The sequence below is a fragment of the Acinonyx jubatus genome, chromosome C1 (genome assembly GCF_027475565.1).
Source record: "Acinonyx jubatus isolate Ajub_Pintada_27869175 chromosome C1, VMU_Ajub_asm_v1.0, whole genome shotgun sequence".
NCBI lineage: Eukaryota > Metazoa > Chordata > Mammalia > Carnivora > Felidae > Acinonyx > Acinonyx jubatus.
The window spans coordinates 185,974,269-185,991,093 of NC_069381.1; the positions used below are offsets into that span (position 1 = coordinate 185,974,269).

General features: G+C 36.1%; 1 protein-coding gene across 2 annotated transcripts in view; it reads left to right on the plus strand.

Annotated features, from left to right (window-relative positions):
• The window catches only part of LOC106976714 (cytochrome P450 20A1), a 74,145-nt gene that overhangs the window by 4,456 nt on the left and 52,864 nt on the right, over positions 1-16,825 (plus strand). For both annotated transcript variants that reach the window (XM_015074155.3, XM_053215599.1), the window contains exons 2-4: positions 3,028-3,077; positions 3,879-4,045; positions 6,564-6,706. In XM_015074155.3, coding sequence (XP_014929641.2) covers positions 3,028-3,077; positions 3,879-4,045; positions 6,564-6,706 — 360 coding nt within the window. The remainder of the gene's footprint in view (positions 1-3,027; positions 3,078-3,878; positions 4,046-6,563; positions 6,707-16,825) is intronic.

The following is a 16,825-nucleotide window of genomic DNA, read 5'->3' on the forward strand; positions in this document are numbered from 1 at the left end:
CTGTGGGTATTCTCTTCATCTGTGTTATGTACCCTATTTCCTACATGCCTCACAATCCTTTCTTGTTTCACTTGCTATATATGCTGCAGTGCATCATTTTAAAGTAGCTTCCTAAGAAAGTGTGCATGGCAAATACATTTTATGAAACCTAGCTTATTTGAAAGGTTTCTGTTCTAGCTTTACACTTGAATAATAGTTTGGCTTCGTATTAGATTATAGAATATTTTCCCTTAGAATTATAGGTGCAACCACTCCCCCAGCCTGTTTTTCCTGAATTTGGAATCTTGAGGTTTACTTCCAGAAGGATGGTAATCAGAGGAATAAAGAATCTGTATGCCAACTTTTTAAGAATTGGTTAAGTCTGTGTCTTACCTTATGTCTTATCCAGGCTTTCTGGTTACCGAGTGCAAATCTGATTGCTTTTTTAGGAATCCTCCTTCTTCCTCTGCAGACTCCTAGAGGAGGCCTCTCAACTATGTCAGTTAATCACTTCTCCAACAGCTTAACACTTTCAGAAATTTGTTGAATTGTTCATTCTGTTATTTCCTCTCCCTTTCTCTTTATTTTTGTTTTCTCCTTTCTTATTCACTTTCATTTAGTGGGATTTCAGAAGGAGCAGATAATTGATGAATGTTATGGATCTACCATGTTTAAAGAGAAATCAAGAAGCTTGTTTTATGATTAATAATTTTATCCCAGGAAATTGAAAGTAGGATTTTTTATACCACTGGGTTTATCTTTTTTCTAATTTCCTCCCTATTTAAAATATTAAACTTGACAAGTTTCCATTATTGATGACTGTAGGACAGAATTATACACTGTAGATTTCATTGTTATCAGCTAAATACAAGTGACACATACTATGCATACTATTACCTAGATAGCATTCTTGTAGTATTTAGCAGAAACTGAAAAACTCTATAGTTAGTACCGTTCAATCTAGTATTTCTCTTTTGGCATATATACCCCAAAGGAGGAAAAAAGTAAAGTTTTACAAAGATTTTTATAGCTCTACTTATATTAATGAAAAAACAAAAGAAAGAAAGAAAAAATAGCTGAGATGTTTTATAGCAGTATAGTAGGAAAATGATTAAGCAATTTCCTTTTTAAAAATTTTTTTTAAATTCAATTAAAAAATTTTTTTTAGTGTTTATTTATTTTTGAAGAAGAGAGAGACAGAGCATGAGCGAGGGAGGGGCAGAGAGCAAGAGAGACACAGAATCCGAAGCAAGCTCCAGGCTCTGAGCTGTCAGCACAAAACCCGATGCGGGGCTTGAACTCATGAGTTATGAGATCATGACCTGAGCCAAAGTCAGACGCTTAACCAACTGAGCCACTCAGGTGGCCCTCAATGTTTTTTTAGTTTTTAAAAATGTTTATTTATTTATTTTTGAGAGACAGGGAGAGTGCACAAGCAGGGAAGGAGCAGAGAGACAGAAGGAGATACAGAATCTGAAGCAGGCTCCAGGCTCTGAGCTGTCTGCTCAGAGCCCGATGTGGGGCTTGCACCCAGGAACTGCAAGATCATGACTTGAGCTGAAGTCGAATGCTTAACTGACTGAGCCACCCAGGTGCCCTAGGCAATTTCTACTATATGATGAACATAGTTTAGCCTTTAAATGTTCAAGTATGTTGAATCACTATGTTGTACACATGAAACTAATATAACACTGTATGTTAACTATATTAGAATTAAAAATAAAAAAGGAAACCTCTTCTTTTAATTAAGATATAAAACAATAAATGCTCAAGTAAAGAGATATTTATTCATTTTCTTACGTAATGTTAATTAGGAAAAAGAAAAGGGGCAGAATGCTAGATAGATAAATGCTGACTAATATTAATCAAAATTGTTGACAAAATTCAGAATTGATCCTGGAGTAAATATTTCATGTTATTTTTTCTATAAATATTTAGTTTATTTAAAAATGATAAAAAGTTGGGGAGCCTAGGTGGCTCAGTCGGTCAAGCATCCGACTTCAGCTCAGGTCATGATCTCATGGTTTGTGACTTCGAGCCCCGCGTCGGGCTCTGTGCTGACAGCTCAGAGCCTGGAGCCTGCTTTGGATTCTGTGTCTCCCTCTCTGTCAGCCCCTCCCCACACACACTCTGTCTCTCTCAAGAATAAATAAACATCAAAAGAAAATTATAAAAAGTCATATTAAAGAATAATATGCTTATCATAAGATAAAAACTAAGAAAAAAATAACATTGATCCCAAAACATAGCAGCTGTAACCCCAGTATAAAATTGTAAATATTAAAATTTTACATACTTTTCCCCAGTTCATTTTAGAGGTTGTTACTTGAACAATTTGCTATGAATTATTTTATTATTTGTATGCCACACACCTCAGTGACTGTATGACCCTGACAATAATGACTATATTTGGGCCGTCTGAATGGCTCAGTCAGTTAAGCATCTAATTCTTAATTTCAGCTCAGGTCATGATCTCGCAGTCATGAGATTGAGCCCCAAGTCAGGCTCTACGCTGAGCATGGAACCTGCTTAAGATTCTCTCTCTGCCCCTCTCCCCTACTTGTGCATGCTTTCTCTAAAATAATTTAAAAACTGACTACATTAAAGCAAAAGATGAATATCATATTGTATTTTGGTAAATTCTTTGGCTAGAAAGAGAACGGTTTTAGGAATGAAACTCTTGTAAGCATGACATTGATTTTTTTTTATAAGCCAAGCCAGAGGGACCATACGTAGACTCAGAACAACAACAAAAAAGGTACTTTGTTATATATTAGTTGATGTAGAATGGAGATTAAAACTTTCAAACGTGTTAGTTTAATTGACACAGAGGAAGAATATTAAGATTATTCTTTTAAATACAAGGAACCCAGTTTTTGTATTTTAATATAGAAAGAATTCTTGATATTCAACCAAATTGGAAAGCCATCACTTAGTCCTGCAGATGTCTTGGCAAAACATCTGACTTATGGGTTATGTGATTATACATTAAGTTATATGTTATACATTAAGTCATTATACTAAACTATTTTAAAATTTCTCCTTAAGGCTTCTAGACAAGCTGCAGGAATTCCAGGGATTACTCCAACTGAAGAAAAGTGAGTAGTTATTATTGTTATTATTATTATTTTTTGGAATTCAGTAGAGTTAACTCTTATTTAATTTTTGGTATCAAAACGAAACCATATTTGTAAATTACATAGTTTATTTAATTCCTTTATTTACTCTATATTTATCTCTGGGCCTAAACCTGAACTTTGTTAAGAACAGAAAGGAGAGCTGTATAAACAAAAACTTTAATTGCTTTCAGGTATCTGGCTGGCTTATTCATTAGAACATCCAACTCTTGGTCTCAGGGTTGTGAGTTCAAGCTTCACATCGGGTGTAGAGTTTACTTTAAAAAATAAATAAGAAATAAAAAGTTACACACACAAAATCTGAAAAAAAAAAAAACTTTAATTGCTTTCACTTTCTCTAGCCAGAGTATTGAAAATAAAAAACAATAATTAAGATAGAAGGAAATTAGAAAAAAATGCCAGAACTGATCTGATGATTTAAATCAGCCTATGATGATGTTCATTGCTATCTCAAAATGAGATGTTGCAAAAATGGGATTATTTTCCATTGTGTAAGTCAGATGTTCCTTGTGTAGCTTTTTTCTTGGTTTGAATTGTTACAAATTCTCAAAATATCAGAAAAATCCATATCTAAATATAACTACAGAAAGTAAGGAGTCAAATTTAATTAAGTTTTAGATTTTGCAATAATTTGCATTTCATTCAACTCTGCTCTCATCTGTTGACACAGTTAATTCAGTATCAGTTATTGTTTTTCTGATTCTTCCAAGTTAAATTTCTTATTTTTCCAAGTTATTTTTTCAAATGTTGTTCTTTTCTCAGAGATGGTAATCTTCCAGATATTGTGAAAAGTGGAAGTTTGCACGAGTTCCTGGTTAATTTGCATGAGGGATATGGACCTGTGGTCTCTTTCTGGTTTGGCAGGCGCCTTGTGGTTAGTTTGGGCACTGTTGATGCCCTGAGGCAGCATATCAACCCCAATAAGACATGTAAGTTTAATTTTTTTTCTAATTATCTGATCCTCATCTTTTACGAATAAACATCTATACATGAAGAGCCACACATTGTTCATGGGTAAGACTAGCTAACATTTGTTGAATGTTTTATACTATATGCCAGGCATTATGCTAAGGTCTGTATAATTAGTACCTCACTGAAGTTACAGTATTGTAAAATGATTATTTTTCTCCTCAGTTTATAGATATATACAGTAGAATCCCAATATAAATTCCAACAGGATTTTTTTGAAAAAAATAGATCCAGGGTGCATCTGGAATAGTAAAGGTACTTGAGCAGTCAGAAAACATCTAGAAAAGAATATTCATGAGGGGAATACTTATACCATCTGATAGAGCAATGTGCTATAAATCTAGATTAATTTAAAGAATCTTGTATTATGATAAGACTAGACAGATTGATGGAGTAGGTAGTCTGGTAGACAAACCAAGTATACATGATAAGAGAGCATTTTATGCTAAAGGGGAAAGGTGATAAATGGTTTTGGAAAACTGGTTAGCTATTTGGAAAAAATAAATTTGCATCCCTGCCTTGCTCTTTATAGCAAAATAAATTCCAAATGATTAAAATTTAAAGTCCTAAAAAGTATTAGAAGAAAACGTGGTTAAATATTAAATTGGGGATAGGTGTTGATAAACCTTTTCTTACCATGATCTAGGAGCCATCAAGCACCAAGATAGGTAAACTGTCTTAAATTTTTATGTAAATCTATATAAAAATGAGAAATTTCAGTACAATAAAAAGCACAGATTACTACCCATGATGTGTAGTTGATTACTATATTTCTGTAAAATAAAAAGGTACCCTGAAAAAGTTTAAAAGAGATGGGGAAACCATTTACCATCCATATATATAAGTAAAAACTAATAAGAAAATAAAAATAAAATGGAGATATAGAAAAATGGGCAAAAACAAGGTAATTAAGAATGAGGAAATAAAAATGGCCAATAAATAAATAAATGAAGATTTCAACCTGTCTAATAATTAGTGGGATGCAAATAAAAGTTTTACCTATCTTACTTGGAAGATATGAAAAATATTGGCAAAATGCATTGTTGCTAAGGGAATAGGCAAACATGGAATGTAAGTATTTTATAAACTTGGGAGAGAGGGTTGGCAGGATCTTTGACTTAGCAATAATATCATAAAGAATTTGTCATAAGTTGATATTCATATAATGAGAAAAGACATATTAATATTATTTACAATAAAAATTTGAAGCAAAGTTAAATGTTAGTGGCTGAATGAAAAAATATAATCAGGCCTTAATATGCTGATGTAGATTTATTTTGTTTACCAAATATCTGTATGGCCTACTATATGCCAATACTATTATAAGCCATTTACAGATATTAACTCATTTAATCCTTAGAACAACCTTATGAAGTAGACATTAGAGAAAACTGAGGTGCAAAGAGGTTAGGTCATTGGCCCAAGATCACACAACTTATTAGTGATAGAAATGGGACTTGAAGGTAAGCAGTCTGGCCTGAGTTTGTGTTCTTAATCACTAAGCTTTCCATAACATGGAAGGATGGCTCTGTCAGGAAATGCAAAGATGAGTAAAACCAGACGTGGTCTCTGCTCCTGTGGAGCTTATGGTGTATTGGGGAGTAGGAGAACCATGTAAACATTGAAGTGATCATACTAATGAACTGGGAGAAGTGCTCTGAAAGAAGTGTTTGTATTTGTAAAATCTGACATTTTTCTGTTTTCTTCTGTTAAGTAATGTTAACTATAAAAACAAAACAAAAGCAGTCTTATTGGGGCAGCTGCGTGACTCAGTTGGTTGAGCAGCGACTCTTGACTTCGGCTCAGGTCATGATAGCACAGTCATGAGATTGAACCCTGTTTGGGGCTCTGAGCTGAGCATGGAGCCTGCTTGGGATTCTCTCTCCCTCTCCCCCTCCTCTCTCTCTGTCAAAAAAAAAAAAAATGCAGTCTCAAAAATGTTTAACATTATCTCTCTGGTGAAATTTAGACGAATTTTCTTTTGTATTTTACTGTTGTTTTAATTGTTTACAATGACAATGTATTTTTTTTTGTATGAAACAATATGGTCATTAAAGAAACACTTAAAAAATGGATGAAAGAGAAAAAAGAAATTTCTGCACTCAGCCAAATAATTTTAACTGTAATACTTAACCTTTACACACCAATAACAATTTTGCTTTAAAACCAGTGGAATGAGCTTTTTTAAAAATCAAAGATATTGTTGTCATGTAGGTAGAGTATTTATGTTAAGTATTAATTATTTATAGTGTAATTGTCAGTCAGGATATTGTATTCTTAACAGTTTTTATTGCCTCTTGAACTGTTCATATTTAGGAAAGATAATGAAGGGAGTTGGGAAAAAAGTTGGCATGCTGTTAGCTACAGTCCCCTACCTCCTTGATCTCTTTGTTTTGTGCTAGGTTTTTATAGTTGTTTTCTTTGTTTTCAGTTCTGTTGCCCACTTGGACTCAGAAATGCTTAATTTGTCTGTTTCAGCGGACCCTTTTGAAACCATGCTTAAGTCATTATTAAGGTATCAATCTGATGGTGGGAATGTGAATGAAAACCACATGAGGAAAAAATTATATGAAAGTGGTGTGACTAATTCTCTGCAGAGTAATTTTGCTCTCCTGCTAAAGGTAAGGTGATGAGAAGTGTGGCCCAGAATTCTTTAATACAGATGATAGTGTATTTTTGACTATTAGTGTGTCTTGTCTTTGCTACTTTTTTTCTTGTCTTTCTAAGCTGATTTTTATTCTCCTGAAATTCTAAAACAAAACAAACAACAATAAATAATCTTCACACCTGTACTCTTCTGTGTAAGTTGGAATGATGGGAATGGAGAGAACCTGAACAAATTTTCTGTGTCAATAGATTTGTCCTTTGTGTCCAGGCCAGACTCCAAACCAGTCCCAAAACCTGATCTAAGCTCACTTAAAACACATTCTCTTGTTAAAACTGCAGATTTACTGGGCCTCTGCATAGACAAAACTAAATCATACTGCAGAGGGATCTGGCATTTTTTTTAAACAATTTTTTAAATTTATTTTAATTTTATTTACTTATTAAGCATTTTTTTAGATGTTTTATTTTATATTTGAGAGAGACAGAGAGCATGGGCAGGTGAGGGGCAGAAAGATGGAGACACAATCTGAAGCAGGCTCCAGGCTCCGAGCTGTCAGCACAGAGCCCAATGTGGGGCTCAAACTCATGAGCAGTGAAAACACTACCTGAGCCACAATCAAACGCTTAACTGACTGAGCCACCCAGCAGCCCCAACAGTTTTTTTTTTTAATTTTTTTTAATGTTTATTTATTTTTGAGATAGAAAGAGAGTGCGCATGAGTGGGGGAGGGGAAGATAGAAGTGGAAACACAGAATCTGAAGTAGGCTCCAGGCTCTGAGCTGTCAGCACAGAACGTAACACAGGGCTCACTCAAACTCACAAATTGTAAGATCAAACCTGAGCCGACGTCCGATGCTTAACCAACTGAGCCACCCAGGCGCCCCTTAATTTTTTAAATGTTTATTTATTTTTTGAGAGAGAGTGCGAGTGGGGAAGGGGCAGAGAGAGAGGAGGACACAGAATCTGAAGCAGGCTCTAGGCTCTGAGTTGTTAGCACAGAGCCCGATGGAGGCTCAAACCCTCAAACTGTGAGATTGTGACCTGAGCCAAAGTTGGACACAACCAGCTGAGCCACCCAGGCACCCCTAGGGATCTGACATTTTTAAGATGTTCCACAAATGACTTATTTACAAAGTTTGAGAACAATAGTAATCCATACTATTTACTTTTTGTCCCTAAAGATCCTTAGCTGAGCCCTATGTGCTGACAGTTCTCTGTGTCCCAATAGCACTGTTCCAAACCTTCACCCTTATTCTAGTATTGCTAACAAATCCCTTTGCTTGCTGTAGGTGTCTTTGCCTCTTGGTTTGCTGAGACCATAGTGTCCCTTACCTGTAAATTCCCTCAATATCCTATTTCCCCACAAACAAACTCTATGCATCTCAATCTTGTTCTTTCTTGTCATTTTAAATCTTAAAGAACCCTTTCTTCTGTACAAAACTAATCCATCCATTTGTGCTCTTTAAAAACAATGGAATTGGGGCACCTGGGTGGTTTAGTTGGTTGAGCGACCGACTTCGGCTCAGGTCATGATCTCACAGTTTGTGAGTTCAAGCCCCACGTGGGGCTCTGTGCTGACAGATTAGAGCCTGGAGCCTGCCTCAGATTCTGTCTCCCTCTCTCTTTGCCCCTCCCCCACTCATATTCTGTCTCTCTCAAAAATAAATAAACATTAAAAAAATTTTTAATAATGGAATTTATAAAATTAATGTATGGTTGCTGTAGAAAACATTTTATTTTTTATTTTTTTTAATGTTTATTTTTGAGAGAGAGACAGAGACAGAGCACAAGTCGGGGAGGGGCAGAGAGAGGGGGAGACACATAATCCAAAGAAGGCTCCAGGCTCTGAGCTGTCAGCACAGAGTCTGACCCGGGGCTGGAACTCACGGACTATGAGATCATGGCCTGAGCTGAAGTCGGATGCTCAACCAACTGAGCCACCCAGCCACCCCAGAAAACATTAACTTTATTATTATTTTTTTTATAATGTTTATTTTGAGAGAGAGAAAGTGGGGGAGCAGCAGAGAGAGAGAGAGAGAGGATCCCAAGCAGGCTCTGTGCCATCAGCTCAGAGCCCGATGTGGGGCTCAAACTCACAAATTAGTGAGATCATGAGCTGAGCTGAAGTCAAGAGTTGGACATTTAGCCAACTGAGCCACCCAGGTGCCCCAGAAAGCATTAACTTTAAATAAATCATTCATAATATCACTATAGATGTATGTGTGGTTGAGATCATACTGTATGTATAATTTTATATACTTTTCACCTTAAAACATATCACAAACGTTTTTCCATGCCATTAGAATTTCCCCCAAAATAACTAAAATTATGTTTACTTTTTTCTGATTCATTTTATAAAATAATGGAAAAATTTAGGAAATCCTAAGGAAAAAAATAAACATTTTTAATGCTATCCATTACTCATTGATAACCATGTTTAACATTTTAAAATGCTTTCTATCATTTTATTTTTTCTGTACACATTAGAATTTTAATCAGCATTATACTATATTGATAGTTTTAGATTCTGAATTGTTGTTAAGATTTTATTTTTAAGTAATCTCTATATCCAAACTCACAACCCCAAGATCAAGAGTCACATGCTTTACTGACTGAGTCAACCAGGTGCCCCTAGATTCTGCATTTTTATTTCCATTTTATTATAAGCACTTATAACATTATTCTTTGATAATTACATTTGAAAAGAGTCTCTACTCTCAATTTTACCTTCCAAATATCTTTCAAATTGATCTTCTTCTTTCAATCAGCACTGCCACCATCCTAGTTTAAGCTTCCATAATCTTACCTCAATTGCTTGTTTTTTTAACTTCTCTCTGCGCTTCTCCCCTAATCCGTTTTCTATCCTCTGCAGGGATTCTTAAACTCTTCTTATGACACATATCCCTTGTACCTTTAGTGAAATCTATGGAGTCCTTCTGAGAATAACATTTTAAAATGTGTACCTACAGGGCTGTCTGTGTGGCTCTCAATTGGGCATCTGACCCTTGATCTTGACTCAGATCATGATCTCTTTGTTCGTGAGTTTGAGCCCCACATTGGGGCTCTGTGCTGATGGCACAGAGCCTGCTTGGGATTCTGTCTCTCCTCTCAGCCCCTCACCTGCTTTTATGCTCTCTCTCTCTTAAGATAAATAAATAAACTTAAAAATATGTGTAACTACAAGGGAAAACGATATACTAATAAGAATATTATTTTTTTAAAATTTGTGATATTTTAATGTATGTACCTCATCATTATTTTTTTAACGTTTTATTTATTTTTGAGAGCGCAGGCGGGGTAGGGGCAGAGAGAGTGGGGGACAGAGGATCCAAAGCAGCCTCTGTGCTGAGAGCAGTGAGCCTGATGTGGGGCTCAAACTCTCATGTGAGAGCATGACCTGAGCTGAAATCGGATGCTCAACCGACTGAACCACCCAGGTGCCTCTATACATCATTATTAATTCATTAAATAACAAGATCTAGCAATGTTTCTAAAACTTCCGTAATTTTAATTAAGTTTTTACATTTAATGGATTCTATTTTAATTTTTTATCTTTTTTAAGTTTTTATTTAAATTTCAGTTAACATTAGTGTTACATTAGTTTCAGGTGTATAATATAATGATTCAGCAATTCCATAAATCACCTGGTAGTCATCACAAGTGCACTCCTTAATTCCCATCACGTATCTCCCTTCTGGTAACCATCAGTTTGTTCTGTACAGTTGAATCTGTTTCTTGGTTTGCCTCTCTCTCTTTCTCTCTCATTTTTTTCCCTCCCTTTGCTTCTTTGTTTTGTGTTTTAAATTCCACATGTGAGTGAAATCATATGGTATTTTCTGATGGAAAATACTGTCTTTTCTGACGGACTTATTTATCATAATACTCTCTCACTCTACCCATGTTGTTGCAAATGGCAACAACAATGCAAAAGATTTCGTTCTTTTTATGGGTGATTAATATTCCGTTGTATACATATACACCACATCTTCTTTATTCATCATTTATCAATGGATGGACATGGGCTATTTCCATAATTTGGCTATTGTAAATAATGCTGCTTTTGGGCCGCCTGGGTAGATTAGTCAGTTAAGCATCCGACTTTGGCTCGGGTCGTGATCTCACGGTCTGAGCTGTGCTGACAGCTCAGAGCCTGGAGCCTGCTTTGGATTCTGTGTCTCCCTCTCTTTCTGTCCCTTCCCCACTTGCGCTCCTGTCTCCCTCTCTCTCAAAAATAAATAATAAACGTTAAAAAAATTTTAAAAACAAAAAATAATGCTACTTTAAACATCGAAGTGCATGTATCCTTTTGAATTAGTACTTTTGTATTCTTTAAATACCTAATAGTGTGATTGCTGGATCATAGGGTACAAAACTTTCGTAAATTAACTAACTGATGGATTGGGGCATGGAGCCTAATACAGGGGTTGAACTCATAACCTTGAGATCAAGACCTGAGCTGAGATCAAGAGTTGGATGCTTAACCAACTGAACCACCCCGGTGCCCCAAAACTTCCATAATATTAAAGTAATGGCATTATGAGGGACAAAACCATTATTTTGAGAGTCTTGTAATAAGCGTCATATGATATGTACATATTTGAAATTTGTATCGATGACAGAGTCAAAGGACCTATATTCACAATTAAAAGAAATGCTAAATTTCAATCAGGGGTGAGTAAAAAATAAAGATTTTTCTCCTTCATTCAATTTCATGAACTCCTGGATTCTAGGTAGAGACCCTTTTGTGTCTGTGGACTTGAGATTCAGAACCTGTGAGAATAGATATTTTCAAAATGCAATTCTTAGTTTAATTTTTTAAAAATGTTTTTATTTTTAATTTTTTTTCATGTTTATTTATTTTTGACAGAGAGAGACATAGTGCAAGCAGGGGACAGGCAGAGAGAGAGGGAGACACAGAATCCGAAGCAGCCTCCAGGCTCCGAGCTGTCAGCACAGAACCTGATGTGGGGCTTGAACCCACGGACTGTGAGATTATGGCCCGAACCTAAGTCCAGCGCCCAACCAACTGACCCACTCAGGCACCCCTGTTTTTATTTATTTTTGAGAGAGAAAGAGAGACACAGAGCGTGAGTGAGGGAGGGGCAGATAGAGAGGGAGACACAGAATCTGAAGCAGGCTCCAGGCTCTGAGCTGGCAGCACAGAGCCCAACGCAAGGCTCGAGCTTGTGAACCATGAGATCATGACCTGAGCCAAAGTCGGACACTTAGCCAACTGAGCCACCCAGGCGCCCCTGCAGTTCTTATTTTATTATTTCCTTAATCAGAAACCTCCACTGGCTTCCCTTTGCTCTTGGGACAAATTCCAGAATATTTAATGTAAGTTTTAAAGGCCATTTGTGATTTAGCTTGCCTACTTTTCCACCCTCATTTCTCATTCTTATTTGTGCTTATACTCTAGCCACATTGGTTTTCTTTTAGTTTTATACCTTGTTCTCTCCTGTCTCAAGGCCTCTGTTTATGCTGTTCTCATCGCTTAGATTGTCTCCTCTAACTACTCACATACCCAGTAAATGCAAGTTCATCTTTTAGCTCTTAGTTTGAATGTCACTCCTCAGGGAAACCATCTCTAATTATTCCACTGTCCCCTTTTAGATGCTGTCATAACAGTCTGTACTTTTCCTTCACAACACTTTCCATTTTGTTAATTACATTTTGTGTAATTCTTTGAATGTCTGTGTCCTAAACTGTATGCCCTATGCAGGGAAGGACTATTCTGTATTAATTGTGTCTGTATACTTGGCTCTTGGTGTAGAATAGACTCTTAGTAAACATTTATTAAAACTAACAAGGTTAGAGGCACCTGGGGGGCTCAGTTGGTTAAGTGTCCAGACTTTTAAAAAAATTAGCAAAAAACAAAAAACAAAACCTGACCAGTTTAAAGTTCTTTAGTCATTGTCTCCTTTGTTTTCTCTATGAGTCAAACTCATCTGTCTATTTAAAAAAATATGTATTTTTTTAATGTTTATTTTTGAGAGGGAGACAGAGTGCAAGTGGGGGAGGGCAGAGAGAAAGAGGTAGACACAAATCCAAAGCAGGCTTCAGGCTCTGAGCTGTCAGCACAGAGCCCAACGCAGGGCTCAATGCGCTAACCCTGAGATCATGACCTGAGCTGAAGTCGGATGCTTAACTGACTTAGCCACCCAGGTGCCCCATCTTCTCTCTTAAGAAATAGGTTTCTCATGTTGCCTGGCCAACTCCTACTCTAGTATCCAGTTTAGTTATGTACCCTTCTTCATGCACCTTCTTTAAACTACAGTAACAACCTGACATGACAAAATTAAATTGATTTTCTTATCTTTCTCCCTTCTTAGATTGTGTTTTCCATCTCCTTTTTTCTTATCTTTGTGCTTCAAAATGTAGTTATTTATTTTGTTGTATGTTTGATGTAGCTCCTTGGAAATAGGATTATCTTACAGTGTGAAGATTAAGCTTGGGCAAGAAGCTTTGAATCTTGCTTCTACCATTTAGTATCTGCATGATGGTTTGTATGTTACTTGGCCTTTCTGAGCTTTCATTTCCTTATCTTAATAACATCTACATTACAAATTTCCTGTGAGGATGATGTGAAATAATGATTTAAAATTCCCAACTACAGGTCTTAGGACACAGTAACTACTACTCAAGAAATAGCTCTCTTTTTTTTTTTGTTTGTTTGAAAAGTAGATTTTCTTTCTTTCTTTTCTGAGGGATGGGGGACAGAGGGAGAGAGAGAATCTTAAGAGAGATGCCCGGCTCCATCTCACAACCACCACGAGATCATGACCTGAGCTAAAATCAAGAGTCAGATGCTTAACTGACTGAGCCATCCAGGTGCCCCCACATGGGTCAGTTTTATTTTCTTTACCTTCTCATCTTCTATTACTTTGTTCATTCCTTCTAAAAATGTTCTTAAATGCACATTATAAGCCCTTCTGTAACTTTTTTGAGTTATAGAATACCTGAAAGCTGTTAAGAGGATGCATAATTGACTCTTAACTACTTTTTAAAAATAACATTTAATAAGTACTTAATGCCATTTTTTCCTTATCAGAGTTTTGTTTGAAACTAATACTTTCTATTCAAGACTTGAGGCTGGAAAAAAAAAAAAAAAAAAAAAAACAACTTGAGGCTGGCTTGCTGAGTTTACTGGAAGCATTAATACATTGACTCCTCTGCACAGTTTTCCTCCTAAAAACAGACGAAACAAGGCCTTTATCCATGGCTGGATGTTGATTAGTCTCTCTCCTTCCAGTTCCTATTTCTACTGGCCTGTCAGGAGACTTCTATACCAAATCTCCACCCTCTCACTGTTATCATTCCTGTTTGGTGTGTCAAACAAACCTTATTAGCTTTGTTCACATCAAGTTCTCAAGGCTTATTAGGCTTCCCACTTGGGTTGTCATGCCTGTTTTGTCATCCCTCATTGTCCTCCCTGGAAGCAGTTAGGTTGCCTTTCTCTGAACATTCACAAGTCAGAATCTTCTTTTCTGTTCTGTTTAAATACCTAACATTTGCCAGTAACCAACATCTTTTCATATTTAATTGTATAGCTCCAGGGAGTTTTGCCCATTTCTCCTTGCTTTGCTTTCAGTGGTGACAGAAATACCTTTTTTTTTAAAGTAATATTTATTGTAAGCCTTAAGTATTCTTTCTTCTGTGCTTCAAACTAAGTAATTCTAACTTTTTAATCTTTTATCATAGGCTCTATTTCCCAAACTTTCTTCTTTGCTTTTGTTCTGTATTCCAGATTTTTCTCCTCCTACCTGATTAAAGGCAAATCAAGATGGAAAATTATTTCCAAATTTTCATGTTTCTTGCCATCATAGTTTTAAGTTTTGGTTCATAGACTGGGTCCAAATGTGAGAAATATATTTTGAGTTTATATTGTCAATCCCGTAGTACAAGCAAGTTACTTAGTCATCAGAAATACTAGTTAAATGTTTAATCAGGAAGAATATGACTAGAGAGTGCTGCTGTCAGAACATCTTCCTTTTCCTTACCAATATTTTTTCTTTGAGGGAAGAGTGCTGTTACCAGAGTTATTCCCCCCCAAAATAAATGTTACTTTATATTCACATAATAATCTTTTTGCCTTTTTTTGTTTTTGTTTTTTTGTCCAGATCTGAGTTCTTTGTTCAGATTCTTCTCTAATCCTTTCAAACCTCATCCTTTGACTTCTGGTTCCTTCCTGTCCTGACCATCTTTGCTCCAAGGCTGTGTGTAAACCTCCACTTCAATTCTGTGAGTGTAACTTCTCTATTCTCTGTGCTGAAACCCCATATTCTCCTGTCACTTGTGGGAAAAATTCTGATTTAATAACTATTTCTGGATTTGTAATTTAGGACTATTATCCAGAATCTTCTTAATTAACAGCTTAGTAATAGTTAATAGTGAAAATTGTTGAGTTTGTTGGTCCAGTGGATTGTATGGATTCATTTAAGCCTCACAACAATTTTATAAATAGGTGTTGTTATTTACCCCTTTTTCCAGATGAGGAACCATAGAGCGGTTAAATTAACCAGTCCAAGGTCATATAGCTCGTAAATAGTAGGATCAGGATATCATTCCAGTCTGGCACATTTCTTCTCTAGCTTGTTCTGCCACCCTGGGATGTAGTTTGCTTGGCTAGGTTTTTTTTTTTTTTCCCTTTTTTAAAAAATCTTTTTTAAGTTTGCAGTCACAATAATAACCTAATGCAAGGTGGAATTGAAAATCATTTGCTTCTCTGAAATTCTAATAATTTCACAATAATTACCTAAAGACTTTCTTTTTTTAAAGATTATTTATTTATTTTGAGTGAGAGAGAGAGAGAGAGAGTGTACAAATGAGGGAGACAGAGAGTGGGAGAGAGAGAATCCCAAGCAGGCTCCATGCTGTTGGTGCAGAGCCTGATGTGGGGCTTGATCCCATGAACCATGATATCATGACTTGAGCCAATGCTCACCTGACTGAGCCACACAGGAGCCCCACCCTGGATTTAATTTAAATGAAAGATCCCAGGATTCCCTTTTTTTTTTTTTAATGTTTATTTTTGAGATAGAGACAGCACGAATGGGGGAGAGGCAGAGAGAGAGAAGGCAATGCAGAATCTGAAGCTGGCACCAGGGTCTCAACCTGTCAGCACAGAGCCGGACGTGGGGCTCAAGCCCACAAACTGCGAGATCATGACCTGAGCCAAAGTCAAACATTCAACTGGCTGAGCCACCCAGGTGCCCCCTCGGATTTCATTTAAAAACCAACTACGTATAAAATCTTTTATACATTATTAGAAATATAAGCTCCAGGGGCACTTTCCCTCACTTTCTCTCTCTCTCTCAAAAATAAATAAACATTAAAATAAATTTAAAGAAATATAAGCTCCAAAAGAAAAATGGCTAAAGATGTGAACATGGAGTACATTGAAGAAAACATGTTAAATGGCCTCTAAATATTTGAAGCTTGTCTAAACCCTACCACTAATCAGCAAAATAAGCCAATTAAAGCCATGTTGAGATATTTTTTACCTGTTAGGCTGACAGGGTCTTTTTTTTTAATGACAATACCTACTTATATCAGAGGTGTGGGAAATGGGTACTTTGATATTGCTGATAACAATATAAATTGGTAAGTGCTTCTGCAAGGCAGCATGGCTATATATATCAAAAGCTTAAAAAATGATTACTATTTAACTCAGAAATTTCATATGTAAGGGAAGCCAAATGGAAATAGATGTATGTACAAAGATGATTACTGAAGCATTGTTTATTATAGCAGAAATTGGAAATACTTAAATGTCCAATAGTAGAGGATTATTTAAATGATAGTGAATCCTTACAATGGATCAGAATAAAGACATTAAAAAGACGGCAGATGTTTATTTATTAATATATGGGGATTATTTTAAGATGGTGTTTGTTTGGGCTGGCATAACAAAGTATCACAAACTTGATGGCTTAAAAAACAGAAATATATTGTCTCACAGCTCTGGAGGCTAGAAATCCAAGATCAAGGTGTCAGCAGGGTTGACTCCTTCTGAGGATTGTGAGGGAGAATCTGTCTTGTGTTTCTTCCTGGTTTCTGGTTTTGCTGGCAATCTTTGGTGTTCCTTGTCTGGTAAGATGTATCACTCCATTCTCTGCCTTCATGTTTATAAG